Consider the following 15320-nt stretch of genomic DNA (forward strand, 5'->3'; position numbering starts at 1 on the left):
GTGTAAAACACTTAAGTAACATCTTTAGTGCTGTTGATACTAAATTGAAAGTAAATGGATAGAGCAGGTAGTCTTTTACCAAAATTGTAAATTTGATGATCCCCAGAGTAAGGGTTCTGACCCTAGGGTGGTGTAACACTTTGTATATATAGTATTTATGTGCAAGTTTGCTGATACTGTATAAATTCTAAATGCATACTTAGGAATAGCAGAAAAGGATGTACATAAAATGGTGAATTTCAATCAAAACCCAGGGTTATGACTGAAGGACGAGTCCAAATTAGTCATATATTTTGATGTTTTAATATTAATACACCTATATTATTTAAAGCCTTTCATCAGTGTATGCACTTTTGAAGGCAGTGAAGTTTTAAGAACACATCTTGTTTTATACTGTTGCTGAACATTAGAATTTACATGTAGCTTAGATATTCAGAACAGGAAATTTTTTTCTAGATTTCATAGCCCATAGAAGTAGCGATACTTTTTCACTAGTATTCAGGTGACTGATAAGGCCTGTGGGCCTCTTGTTTAAATAGTGCATGTATTTCAAAGGTGACAAGCTGTTATACTCATAGATTAAAGGAATTTAATGTAATGTTTACTTTTATTTTTACCGAGTTATGGCCCAGGCTTTGATGAAAACATTGCACATACAATGCCAATGGATGTCCTTCAATACCAGATCACCATTGTAGCTATCCAGTGTATGTTTATTTGACCAGTATTAGATCACCATTGTAGCTATTCAGTGTATGTTTATTTGACCAGTATTAGATCACCATTGTAGCTATTCAGTGTATGTTTATTTGACCAGAGTATTGCTAGTATTGAGAGGTATTAAAAATGAATTCTGAATCAGATGAAAATTATTGATGAAGATGCTGGATTCACCTCTGTGCATGTTTATTTCATTACCAAGATGGAAAATCAATATGCATGCATCCTTGTGTTGTATAAAATCATATATTTTCACATACGACTCTCTAGACCAGAGTGGGGCCACAGAAGAGGTTCAAATGTGACACAGCTATATACTGCAAACATCTTTGTCATGAATTGTAAAATTGACTCTTATGTGATCTGTCCAAATGAAAGTCAGTTTAGTCAAATATTGCCCAATATTGCCACTCTTTATTTATACATCTCTGTGGTTGAAATGATTGATATAGAGTATTGTTTTTGTTCAATAAAAACAAAACGAAAATCTCACTTATATGTATAAAGTTTGTATTTTCAAATTATTAATATACATGTAAACATTTGTTACATAATGACTTCAGTAAATTTTGTATTTACTGTAGAAGATAAAAAAAGTTTCAATTTTTAGCAGCTGTGTATCATTTACCAAGGCTTGTTCACAAGAGCTAACTTTGCCTCTGTATTTTATAGAAATGGAAGAGCTTAATAACATTTATGACCAGTCCAACCTCTAAATGAATGCTGAATTGATTTCCATTTAATTCAGATCTGGATGCAAAGAAAACCAGAACAAAACAGTGACATCACAATAGATCAGACAAATTTCCATAGAACCAGTTAATTCATTACAAATATATTACTAGTACACAGAAGATTGAATACTTAGTATCTAGTAACTGGTAAACTCTCTAAACAAATATATTACTAGTACACAGAAGATTGAATACTTAGTATCTAGTAACTGGTAAACTTTCTAAACAAATATATTACTAGTACACAGAAGATTGAATACTTAGTATCTAGTAACTGGTAAACTCTCTAAACAAAAATCAGTTAACAATCTTGAATAACCCAGCATCCAATTTCTAATCTGTTTAAAATCTATAAATAGTGTACTTGTAGACATATATAAAATATAACAGTATCTTGACCACCACAATACAGTCTCAGATTAACCACAATACACTACGCCATTGAAATTTTGGAAAATAGATTTTCTCTAAATTTCAACATAACCTTGACATCCTTATGCTCAAGTATTTCTTCCATGGAAACAATATCATAGTTACTCAGATCAACTAAGTTTGGGTGGTTACCCTGGGAAGCTTTGATTGTCGTCAATGCGAGCATTAGGGACCGAGTCATACTACTTTCCAGTGGAAATAGGGACATTTGCCAGAGACTGGTAAGAGGTTGTGTTTCCTCCTCACTTTCCACACCCCCTGTGTGTTCGTCTAATTCAAACTGGGTCAATTTGCAGTTCTCGATAAATCGTTGGATATCGTATCCTAAATATGACGCTGAGGATACTTCAGATATTGGGACTTTCCTCTTCAGATCATCGTCAACATGAAAGACTACTGTAGCGTACTTGGTTTTCTCCTGGTGTTTGACTGCTACTGTATGCAGAAATATATTGTGGGGGATTTGTGAGTGTGGAGGAGGGCTCTCAGTCAGTTCCTCCTCCAACACTGCACAGTTACTGATGATGGAATTTTGGCCCACGTGTAGTGGGAATTCAAAGTGGCAGTACTCCACCACAGTGTTTGAAGACACAAAACACCCAGTGGGTAAGCAAGAATGCATGATACAGCCTGAGCCAGTGTCTGACAGCCTCTGCTTTTTGGCACTTGGTTCGTTCTCTGTAAATATATTAAAGCAGTCTTTTTCTAATCCAAGTTCGCTTTGAAGTTTAGTGTCAAAGCAGAAGTGATGAATGTACTCCTTCGTTGTGCCAATGTGAATGAATTTGGATGTGTTCATCAAAAGTAAACTAATATCTGTCCCCTTCAAAAGCTCAAATATCTTTAATCTTGTGTGGACTAGACTTGGAGTGAGGTGTGTGACATTACTCGTGTTATTGATGTAGTCACTTGTAGCTGCAGGACCAAGCGCTTGCAGAAAATCTCCATATGCATCAATTTCACAAGTTAGAGGACTATTTTCTTTAAAAAACTGTAAAAGTTTTTTGGCTACATCCATTCCGAAGAAGAAAGCACTGTCTGTGTATGACATATCTCCCTTGAAGGCTACTTCTTCAGAGAAGGTCAAGTTGCTAAGCACAGCACCATGCTCATACATCTGAGTGATCTTGGGTTTCTGCAGCACCTTCAAACACCTCATACTCCTGATATGCTTTTTTGGATCTACATTTTTTTCATTCTCCACTACATACACTCCATGCTTGGTTCCTATCTGTACTGGGGAGGGGTGGGCTAGTGCACTGAATCCATTATAGCAGAATGACCAGTATTTTGAATCCTCAAAAGGTCCAAGGTCATACACTAGTATATCATCTGCACATGCCACAAAAACTCCTGGTGGCATGTTGGGAATGAATGGCATGTACATGGCTAGTTTGAGGTCCAACATCTGGTAGACTGGGTCCCCATGAGGGATTGGTGAGAATATTTTGCCCAAGCAACTGGTGCTGGGCATCCGCTTACTCTGACCTCCAGCATGAATCAACAGTATTTTCTTCCCGAACATTTCTTCTCCCAGACAAAGGTCCAGAAAGCCCAGCACCACCATTGTAGATCCTCCATTACCTAAGATTAAATGGAAATTACATTCAGTCAGCAATGGTGCTAAACCTGAACACTCTAAAACATGTTTTGCATACTTATGAATTCTCATGTACTCAATTTTACATCCAATTCTGATTGTTTGAAAATCCAGATGAATAAGAGGCCCATTGGCTGTTAAAGTTAAAGTCATCTGAATACCACACAACCAAAAATTAATGAAGAAGTGTTGCATGTTAATTGAATTGTACAATGGAAATATTGCATCTTTTAGCTGGATTTCATAATGATTTAGGAAAGCTTGTGTTTAGAAAGTTTTTATATAAAGATGAAAAATATTCAGTCATCATTACATCAGTTATCAACCTGATGTATGGATATTGATAGATGAACCATACCTATCTTTGGCCCTGGAGGATCTGCCACTACATAAATAGGGAGATTCAAAGGCAGCTCTTTTCTTTTTCTTTTGCTTTCAATTTGCAGTTCAAATACATGCTTCTGTGCATAGTCTGCTGTTGTAATGACGACAACATCCCAAAATGCAGCATTGTTTGAATTTTTGTCCTTTCCTAAGGAAAAAAAAAAGAATTTTATGACTCATTGTGTAAGCATTATTTAGACCATGCGCATTATTATTTTAAAATCAAAATTTCACTTGATATTCTAAAGATGCTAAGGTTTCGTGATGGGGTTTTGGAAATGTTGATTGTGATGTTTTCAATTTACTGGGGGTTTTTTATATAAAGAAATCACAAAACCATTTTATATGCTGATCATTAAACCATTTCCTCAACTTTTGAAGAGAAAGCCCTATTTCTTGCAAATAAGATCATAAATTCAAATCTTGCACTTTGAATCCAAATCACAAAAGGACAATTTTATAAAGAACTCTTTAACATTTTTGGTTAGCTCAAAACATAGTACTATGCCTATTAGCTGGTTCCCCGTGAGAAAAGAACCATACTAGAAGTAAAATTTTTGACTGAATGTCACTACACAATACAAAGCATTACAACTTACCTCTTATTTTTTCATAATCAGAAAACACATTCTTCATAAATGTTGCAATTCCTGTGTCCATGGGTATGGGAACATCTTTTGAATTATTATCTACAAAAGACATAATAGCATTTCTGTCTGTTAAATATTGTACAGTGTAAGTCCAAATTAATATGAAACCTGTTTTCTGATACACTGCCTTCCATGAATCTGCAAGCAAATTGAAGCAATGTTCACTAAGACTAAGATAGGTCTCAAAACAACATCTTTGATAAATTATAATTTTGAATACACAAGATTTTTTTTTCAAAGCTTTACCTAAGTTACCATCCTATGCTTCATCATTTTAACCATAGGACTATTCATCTCTTGTTCTAAATTAGAGTCTAAAAGTGAAAGTTTTGAGTCTTTCAGATGAGATGAGATCATAAAATCCCAAGTCTCATGTAATGCTGTTATGGAATGATAATGAACTCTAACTGCAATAATTTGGCACATCACCTACAACATGAATAATATATTCTCCTTCGACATTTTTGTCACCAAATATTATGATTACTAGTCATAAATTCAATATGTTGATGGTCCTACTGATGGGGTGGGTTCCTCAATTAGACCTGCCCATTCATGTTATATACATGCACCACTGTGTGAAAACTATGGTGATTGCCATATGGATTGATCCTAATATTTCACAAAATCCTCATTTTGAATGACACATCAGTAAAAATCATATGCATTTTGGTAAACCATGGGATTTTGGTTATTTCTCATATAATCATCAATTTATTTGACACCCTAATGATGATTCAGAAAGTAAAAACATTGATTTGTGCTACTGGCATCATGCAACTAATTTCATTCATGATATGTACTATATACTTAATCCTTGCTAAATTAAAGTACAATACTGAGGGCAGATAAATGTAATGATTTTAATGAACATTGTGGTGATAGTATTGGACAAAAGACTGTAAAAGTGGTTATTTACGCTGGGGGTTAAGTACACGGTTTTTTAAGTCCAACATTACGCAAGGGGGGAAAATATGCGATAACTGAATATAAGATGTATATTATATCAAATACTTATAACTATACAAATGGGGGAAATTTATGAGCTTATTACATGACCCCGTAATTTTGTAAATTACCCCCACGCTTAAATAACCAATTTTACAGTACTTCCTGCTTTTACATATCCCTACCAGTTATATTAAGTGAGTGACATTGTTATGTTGAATTTACCCAAGAATATGGACCCATCATACATTAACCACAGTGATAAACTATGACATCAAACCGAATATTGAATGCAGACAATGACATCACATCTGCTTGGCTTTGTCCCAGCATCAATTAGCAGGATTTACTGCCACACAAATAACAAATGTTCCCGATCAATTTGAGTCTAGCTCAATCAGACTCTTCTGGCCACAGCTTTGTTCTTGCCAGGAGGAGCCTACCTAGCAAAAGTAGAGTCGCTACCAGATGCAGATTACTGGGGCTTGTCTTCCGGATTTTGGAAAAAAATCAAACGTAAATAAGAAATAAGAATCCTCTTTAAAATCCCCTTCGAAGTTGTTTTGGTAATGATGTTGACACGTTTTGGTAATTTATACACCAGGGTTCGACACTAACACTAGTCTGATAGCCCGAAGCTAGTAAATTTTGCACCGGACTATCAGAAGATCAGTTACGAGTAGTCCAGTGGACTAATAAAAAATTTAAAACCTAATGTCAAATCTTGAACGCAACCGAATCAATTCTGCCCTTAGAAAAATATAGCTCATAATTGCACTGCAATTGAAGCATACAATCTACACCCAAAACGTCATGGTTTAATAAATAAATCCGTAAAATCAGAGGCTTAAAGAAGTTTATCAGAAGGTAATTTTGCAACAGAAATGCAGGATTTTGCTTCTAGACTTTGAAAAGTTTTCGCGGTAGGCCCCCCCGCCACCATAGGGGGAAAGTCCAAGGGGATATCCAGGAATTACAGTTAGGGGGATGCAACTTTATGAGGCAGAGGTCTGGGGGCGAAGGCCTGGTGGGGGAGCTCCTGGATTTTACAGATTTTATAGGGCTTCAAATATGTCTCTTAAGTAGCAATTTTTAATAATTTCTGTCATTTTTGAATTTTTAATAGAGGGAAATCAATAAAATGATGCAAATTTTAAGTTGTTTTTTTAAAAGACAAAATGTAAGTTCTCTCAATAAAAGTAATTCAACAAATCAAAAGATTTTAATTGTCATTTATTGCTTTGAGAGTGGAAGAAATTATTGCTTCTTTTATCGTTTACATTTTTATACGCCCACGTAAAAATGCAGATGTATTATGTTATACTGCTGTCGTCCATCTGTCTGTCTGTCCCTTTAACTTTGTCTTTGCAACTCCTCCTAACCCTTTGGGAGATTTTGATGAAACTTAATTGGTACAAAGAAAGATCACAATGTGGAGCTGTGCATATTGCAAGGGGAATGCTGTCCAATGTTTTTTTTAAAGGTTGTGGCCCTTGGACTTAATTTTTTCTATTCAAAATACTTTGTCTTCGCAACTTCTCCCCTTTGGGGGATTTTAATGAATTTCGATACAAAGAAAGATCACAATGTGGGGGTGTGCATACTGCAAGGAGAATTGCTGTCCAATGTTTTTTTAAAGGAGTTACGGCTCTTGGACTTGTTTTGTTTTTCTCTATTCAAAATACTTTGTCTTCGCAACTCCTCCTAAACCCTTTGGGGGATTTTGATGAAACTTGGTTCAAAGAAAGATCAAAATGTGGAAATGTGCATATTACAAGCTATTTTTGAAGGAGTTAGGGCCCTTGGACTTAGATTTATTTTATGCAAGTACCTTGTCTTTGCAACTCCTCTTAAACCCTTTGGGGGATTTCAACGAAACTTAGTACAAAGGAAGATCACAATGTGTAGCAGTGCATATTACAATGGAAATGCTGTCCCACTATTTTTGAAGGAATTACAGTCCTTGGACTTAGATTTGTTTAATGCAAACTACATTGATATTGCAACTTTGACGAAATCCTTTTGTGGATAATCCTTTCCTACATATTCAAATTCCTGGGTCAATAATGTATGCAGGTGTATCATGTACCGGTTTAGTGGTGTCCTTTTTTCTAAACAAAAGACCAAGATATACCTTAAATTTGAAAAATCTTCGGGGGTGGGGGTGGGGGGGGGGGGTGCAAATGGCTGGGCCCCCTTAACTTTGCCACTGATGCCCCATCCCACACTGCCCGCACCCCCTCAATGCTTGTCGCTTTGTGACTTGGCAACTGCCATAGGCAGTCAGACAAGGTAATGACTTAGCAGGACTAGTTAATTACAGAATCTTCTGTCCTTTGGACTACCAGGGTGAAAAAATTAAATATAAAACACTGTACACCGTTTCAATACTATTTAGTCGTATTACGGTTTTATATGTATTTATTTGCTAAAACCTGTTACAATGATAATTATACTATTCACTTTGAACAAAATGAGTGTTTAAATTACGAATTGCACGTTAGAGTCTTCTATTATTGGCATTCAAAATAAAACACGAATAACTGTTGAAGCAGGTAATGAAAAAATAAATGGCGGCGCCCATATGGATCACGAAAATTTCAGTGAACGTGTATAGAGATTATCTCTTTTTCTTTTGCTGATTTTGACTTTTTTCTTTTACATACGTGTTACCTTTAGAGCCTTGCTTCGCGGACGGGCCTTGGGCCCGTCCGAGCTTCGCTCGGTATCATTGTAACAGGTTTTAGCAAATAATTACATATAAAACCGTAATACGACTAAATAGATGAACGAGTTCATGAGGTTCTTTAAATAAGAATATACGATAAAATTACGGTTGCATTTTTACCATTTTGAATTTATTGGTTAATTTTATTTAGTTTTATAACGGCCTTTTTCATTGCATACGGAATGTATTATTGTTGTTTATAATAGCCGTGTTTCGAGTTACTCCGGAACACCCGGGATTTTTCGTATTTAGCCACGCCGGTCACGTGATATGAGCAAAATGTTCCACAGGGGTACTTCCGGTTAATTTTGTTTACACTGGTAACAAAATTGTTTTTGACAAAATATAGATTTTGCGGCACAAACTGTCGCAAATCAGATAAAGGATAGCAAGGGATATATATTTACTTGGGAATATGTCAAAGTTTACCTTTTCCCAAACCCGGGAAAAGCGTTCACGCAGAGGAAACGATGGTGTCATTTGTGTAGAAAACCACGAGCAGCCGAAATTGAGTGCGATTATTACATTCCGTGAAAGCTGAACCAACAAAGAAACATCATTGTTCTAGCCAGTTTGCTTATATTAACTTTTAGGAAAACCAAGAGGTTATAATATAGACTGTGCAAAATCTTGTCAATCTTTAAGAATAGGTATACTTGTACCCTCATCCACATCTGAGCAGTGTATGCATTTTACAACGGTGTTCATATGACATTAAATAGAGAATTTCAATTATGAACTTATGGTTCAGGCTCATAAAAATTATGAAGCAATTTCACAAGGGAGTGAGGGGGGGGGTATATATATCTGCTAATGAAATAAAATATGAGAACACCAGATAATATATCCCTACGGATCTATACTAGAATTTGCATGATCATTTATTCAAGCTCCATACTGATGGTTCATTCACTGCAAAATTTTGAATTATATCAAAGAACATTGATCTTTTCTCCAACTTTTAATACCAATCAAGCACAGGCAATATGCATCGCTTGGGGTCGAATTTACTATTAAAGAGTACTCTTTAATAGTAAATTCGAACACAAGTGATGCATATTGCCTGTGCAATCAAGGTACTTTACATGTACATCAGATATGTACATTTCCACTCAAACCACTTGTATACAAGAATTGAACCAGCTGAACATGAGCCAGGTTATATATTATATATTTGCTCTCCTACCCCTTTGATTCAGTACTGTGTAAGGAAATATACTATTGAGTATATATATTTTTTAAAAAGAATAACAAAGAACAACAATTTTCATTCATATTTTATTCAACATATATATACACAGGTTGAAAACAATGGCTGATCTGCATATAATGACTGCTAGTTATTGGCTGGTATGCAGTGAAAGGGAGCTAAAAAGGAGTAAAAAGTTCATATCAGCCAGGTGAGAATTAATTTCTTCTTTTTTGTGTGTTATACATATGTAATTCTTTTCTTTTGCTGCTTCAAATCTTGTGTATTTGAAAATTTTCAGTCTAATATTTGGCAATGTTATAGGTAGTGTGGTTTAAATAAACCAGTGTTAAGGAATATCCAGTAATGACATGACATCATGAGAGTTTGGCATACCGACATTCAGATGATTAATGATGAAACTGAAGACCTCAAATGAAAGGCATGGAAAATTATCCTGTTCCCATTAACCTGAAAAAGAGGAGGGATGCCACAATATTGATAATAGACTTTTGTCAATTTGAGAAGCAAAGATGTAAAAAAAATAATAAAATAAATAAATAATGATGAAATTATAATTCATGTATTTGTTAAAAATACTGTTCACTGTACATACATGTATATTTTTTTAACTTATTTGGAAATACATGAAGTAATTCATATTAAAACTGAATGTATGAGTTTTCATGATTTTTATCAATAAAGCTTACCATATTTATTGTACATATATCTGATTTCCCCTATACATTGTAGTCATATGAGAGCTTGCTTGCATTCTGTATAAAGCCGAGTTAAACAACTTCAAAATCTACCCAACATGTTTTAAATGAAGAGAAAAGATTCTTCCTAATTTCTTTTTTTTTTCTTTCAATTTTGTTCATAAATTTATATTTAAGTCAATTCACCTTTTTCAAACTTTTGATGCATATGACGGATTTCCTCTGTATTGCTATATCTATCAGGCCCAGCACAATCTCTATATTTAGCTATATAGTTTTATAAAGCTATTTCAAACAGCTTCATTAAGCTAGTTTCGATTAAATTTCTTAAGTGCAATGACACATAACAATATACATGTACTTTGAACTAACCACAACACTATTCTAGGTATAGATCATATGTCATTTTAAGAATTTTCATGAAAAGAGAATTTCTTTTGTATTGATAACTGTCCACTGCCTTATGTGTGTCGAAGCTTTGATAAGTATATGATGACTTTACAATGTTGAATCTGTAACAACTTAATAATCCTAAACATTTGACAATTTTGAATCAAAATTCTTCCTAAGGTACATAGTTTAAGAAGCTTTTTTTGTTTACAGTGTGTTGTTTCAAGTACAAGGATGAAATATTTTAACTTAGAAATTCAATATTTATGCTTTAAAAATATATTTGATAGAAGATTTGAAATAGTTATATCAAGCAATTTCAATTAGCTTTAAAAAGCTATATAGCTTGATTAGCATATTTATATAGCTAATTATACTAGAGATTGTGCTGGACCAGTCTATGAGCACATAATTGAAATTATGTTGCTGAAAGGAATAATATTACCTTAATCATGATCAGATATATATTTTGTTCAGTGATATAAATATGAGCAGTAATCACAAATACCTACTGGATTGTGAAAAGTCAATAAAATTACTACAACAATAAATAGTCATGCTAAAAATTCTTCCAATTACATGAGTATATCATTAGAAGTCAAACTCCAAAGACTTAATTTGTAACACAAGTATTAGTTGATAAATAATTATTTTCAAATTCAATCTAATTAAAATTATATCTTTGATCCGCTCATGCAATCACTACACAAAGGACTATACACCAGTTTCATAACAAGTGCAGTCTTTTCTTAGAGATCAGCTGAGCATAGTTAAAATTCAAGTAAATTAAAAGTCGAATCAATCTAATTAAAATTAGATCTTTGATCCGCTCATGCAATCGCTACACTTTGTGTAGCGATTGCATGAGCAGATCAAAGATCTAATTTTAATTAGATTGTTTCAAATTAGACAGCATATTGACTATACCCAAGTAGATAATTTTATCCTCACTCACATATGGCTATACCATTGCACTTAGAAACCCAGTCTAATTCAATCTAAACTAGCTTTAAATAATAAAGCCATTTCAAATACCTATAATATTATAGCTAATCTATTACTTTTCACTGTGTATTGTCATTATCTATATTTTATATCAATAATTATCAGGTCCAGTCCAAAGACTATTTCTACCTAGGTAGCTATAAGTAGCTACATAGGTATTTAAACCTACTCCAGGTAGCTATTTTTACCTACGTTTTCCTTTACTTGCATTTCGTGGCCAAACGCAGGAACGGCGCAACATGGTGTGTACCAAATTTCTTGATTCACTTGTACTGACAATGAATACCACAAAAATATTGGACAAAAAAATGATTACTTTCAAATTTGCATCAATAACTGCACCCACTTCCATTCTCTAGGAACTTAGGATCAAAGATACATGATAAGAAGTCTAGAATGTTTTACAAATCTTTATTAATTTTAAAGTTAACATTCATGCACTCTTACATTAAAAGTTTTTGAGTCGATTTTTCATGCAATTTCCTCTACATTTTCCACCCTCGTAAAGTATTTAAATTTACACTCCGAATTTTGTCATGTACATGCACAACATGATACATAAAACGACTGACCTGTTTAAAAGATGTGCCTTAATTATTATTTATTTATATCTTTAAAAACATGTAAAAGTAGCTACTTTAAGTAGCTTTAAATACCTAGGTAGCTATTAATAGCTTCGTAGGTAGAAATAGTCTTTGGAATGGACCTGGTTATATATGTTACATGTTTATGCCCATTTTGGCCCTGATTTGGTAACGTAAATTCTATTTCACATAGGCCCTATAGACTGTACTGGACCTAATGCCTGCTTTATGAAGCAGTGCACATTGTGTTTTGTTTAATCATATATATATATAATGTCGTCATAATTTTCATTTTACCTGTTTGATAGGTTTCAGTGAGTTTAATACGTTCTTTTCCTTTACCCCTCCGGTTACTAGACAGCTGGGCCTTGTGTGAGTTACACGACATCGTCTTCTTCTGTTCTTGACGAAGTCTTTCGTTGTATTTCGTAGATCAATAGTAGCTTATCAAACGCTCATAAACAAATATGTACCGCATACACCCCAAACTATTAAATGTGTATTTCAATTTCATGATGATCGACAAAATTAAGCCTAGGCCTAATACACGAAGTGTCGACTGTTGGTTTACAAAGGTAAACAACGATAAACCGGAAGTAACCCTGTGGAACATTTTTGACGCGGCGTGACTAAACACAGAATAAACACTGTGTTCCGGAGTAACTCGAAACACGGCTATTGTTTGCTTTGAAAAAGAGAAAAAGGTTGAGGCTAAATGTGACGTCACAATACACAGTTTACGTCGCCTTGTGTCTTATTTCCCGCGTCCAATGAATAGGCGGATCCTGTAAAACTGTTGTCCCCATATAAACCCCTTTAATATTAAGATGCTACTGGGTTTTTAGCGCAAGGAAAATTTCATTAAAAATATATATTTTTAAATGAATCATAACCTACCATACTTAACGGAATTATGATTACCACTTGGGACACTCCAATGACCATTACATGCTTCGCTCGGTCCAACGGTCACACCGTATACATATTAATAGTAACAGACAACGTACATTTATGAGTAAAAATCGTCAAGTTCAACAACTCAAACTAATGTAGATTTAACTGCATTTCATATTAACATAAATAAAAATATTTTCAGGGGTAGGGGTTAAGGACGTACGGTTGTTCTCGTCTTTCTTATTCTCCATGATCGGACGACGTGTACCATGGAAAACAGTTAACACCACCGGCACCTAGCACCTGTCAACGTTCCCAACGCCCAAGGTATCTTCAGTCACTTCCGGAATGCTCGGTCTGGATAATTCGAACTAATGATCATTCACAGAAACGAGGAGGGTATCGTTCGTTTCGAAAGTTGTTGTTGTTGTTTTTAAATCATTGCTGATTTGTTGATATCAATTAATCGAATTACAGATATCAATTATCTCTCCACACTTAATTATTTTCAATCAATCGAATGATTTGCGTCAGTTCTAATTTCTATAAATTATACAATATATCTAATCGAGTCATTAGTATAGATCCTCACTAATGGCCTAACAAAGTATCTCGTCATTTTTATGCATATCTTTTTGTTTATTACTTTCTTGCCTTTATTTTCTATGAATATAATATACCGTCTATAGATAGTTTGATACTGGATCACAGGGGAACTATTAAATCATTTTTTGCAAAAGATATCGTACAAAATTTTTCCATCCTCTGGCCTCCTCTCTCCCGCCTGTATTCCTCTCTCCTTCCTCCATCCCATCTCTCCCTCCTCCATCCCCTCTCTCCCTTCTCCATCCCCTCTCTCCCTCCTCCATCATTCCCTCTCCCCTTCCTTCATTCCCTCTCCCCTTCCTTCATCCATTCTCCTTCTCTTTTTTCTCTACATTTCCCTAGCTTTCCTCCTCCTCCATTCTCAATAATGGCTTCACTTTAAACTGTATAAAAGGACCTTTACATTTCTGAGTCATTGATCAGTATATCAATGACAATGCACTGTTTTCTTAAGATTCGTTGTTAATTTGGTTCTTTCCAACCATTTCTTAGCGTATAAAAATGAGTTTACATTTGTTATCTCCCTCCCTTCTCTCCCATCAGCTCTTTCTCCCTCCTCTCGTCCCCTTCTCCCTCCCCTCGCCTCTTTCTCCCTCCCCTCTTTCTCCTTCCTCTCGCCCCTTTCTCCCTCCCCTCGCCCCTTTCTCCCTCCCCTCGCCTCTTTCTCCCTCATCCCCTCGACCCTTTCTCCCTCCTCTCGCCCCTTTCTCTGTCCCCTCGACCCTTTCTCCCTCCTCTTGTCCCTTTTTCCTCATCTTGTCCCTTTCCACCTCTCCTCCCCTCTTTCTCCCTCCTCTCGCCCCTTTCTCCCTCCTCTCGCCCCTTTCTCTGTCCCCTCGACCCTTTCTCCCTCATCTTGTCCCTTTTTCCTCATCTTGTCCCTTTCTACCTCCCCTCCCCTCTTTCTCCCTCCTCTCGCCCCTTTCTCCCTCCTCTCGCCCCTTTCTCTGTCCCCTCGACCCTTTCTCCCTCATCTTGTCCCTTTTTCCCTCATCTTGTCCCTTTCTACCTCCCCTCCCCTCTTTCTCCCTCCTCTTGCTCCTTTCTCCCTCCCCTCGCCCCTTTCTCCCTCCCCTCGCCCCTTTCTCCTTCATCTCACCTCATCTCTTTCTTTACCCTGTCTCTGTAGGCCTCCGCAGTTTAAAATATCAATGTAGGAGACCCCTTAAACTACCATTTCCTACCCTTAGTTTTAGCTGTAGGGGGTACATGTACGGTCTCGATACTCGTTTCGTGGATTTTTCAAATTTTATATTGTTATTAACTTTCTTTATGACCCATATGAGAAGTAAAATTAGAAACTGTCAGGAGTGCGCAATTGTCCTCAATGTTGACCCCTTTTAAAGGATTCTTTGGGTTTCTCTATATTGTCATATCTTTCTTCATCAGTTTAGTTTCATTCGATTACTCCATGTTTAATAATTTCAGAGATATGAAAAGTCGCCCTACCATCGGGAGATCCCAGGTAGTACCCTTACAGCCCCAAAGGGGTCCCCTACCTTGCATCGATACTCTTTCCATGGACTCTCCAAAGATTAAGGATATAATTAACCTCCATTTTGAAAATTTAGGACTATGCTCGGCGCTTATGACCGTTGATCAGGGAGGGATTTTTATCGTGTCACACCTGCTGTGACACGGGACCTCGGTTTTTGCGGTCTCATCGGAAGGACCGCCCCATTTAGTCGCCTCTATCGACAAGCAAGGGATACTGAGGATCTATTCTGACCCGGATCC

At 35.8% G+C, this 15320-nt stretch overlaps 1 protein-coding gene and 2 long non-coding RNA genes across 4 annotated transcripts; 1 reads left to right on the forward strand and 2 right to left on the reverse strand.

Moving 5' to 3' along the window:
* Positions 1 to 1213: 1213 nt before the first annotated feature.
* On the reverse strand, positions 1214 to 13340 carry LOC125680505 (fucose-1-phosphate guanylyltransferase-like). The gene is made up of 4 exons (XM_048920167.2): positions 13201 to 13340; positions 4470 to 4559; positions 3845 to 4018; positions 1214 to 3470 (listed from the first exon to the last, which is right to left on the reverse strand). Exons 1-4 carry the CDS (start codon positions 13226 to 13228, stop codon positions 1888 to 1890), a joined length of 1875 nt encoding a protein of 624 aa, XP_048776124.2. The 5' UTR covers positions 13229 to 13340; the 3' UTR covers positions 1214 to 1887.
* Positions 7822 to 10108, forward strand: LOC125675169 (uncharacterized). 2 transcript variants are annotated; one of them, XR_007370368.2, is made up of 2 exons: positions 7822 to 8801; positions 9498 to 10108. It is a non-coding gene; the product is annotated as an uncharacterized LOC125675169 (long non-coding RNA). The 2 variants fall into 2 exon arrangements; XR_008800345.1 differs by having other exon boundaries at positions 7822 to 8516.
* LOC125675164 (uncharacterized) lies at positions 9461 to 12758 on the reverse strand. Its single transcript, XR_007370361.2, has 2 exons — positions 12381 to 12758; positions 9461 to 9856 (listed from the first exon to the last, which is right to left on the reverse strand). It is a non-coding gene; the product is annotated as an uncharacterized LOC125675164 (long non-coding RNA).
* Positions 13341 to 15320: the final 1980 nt, after the last annotated feature.

Source organism: Ostrea edulis, chromosome 2, assembly GCF_947568905.1.
Source record: "Ostrea edulis chromosome 2, xbOstEdul1.1, whole genome shotgun sequence".
In the NCBI taxonomy this organism is placed as follows: domain Eukaryota; kingdom Metazoa; phylum Mollusca; class Bivalvia; order Ostreida; family Ostreidae; genus Ostrea; species Ostrea edulis.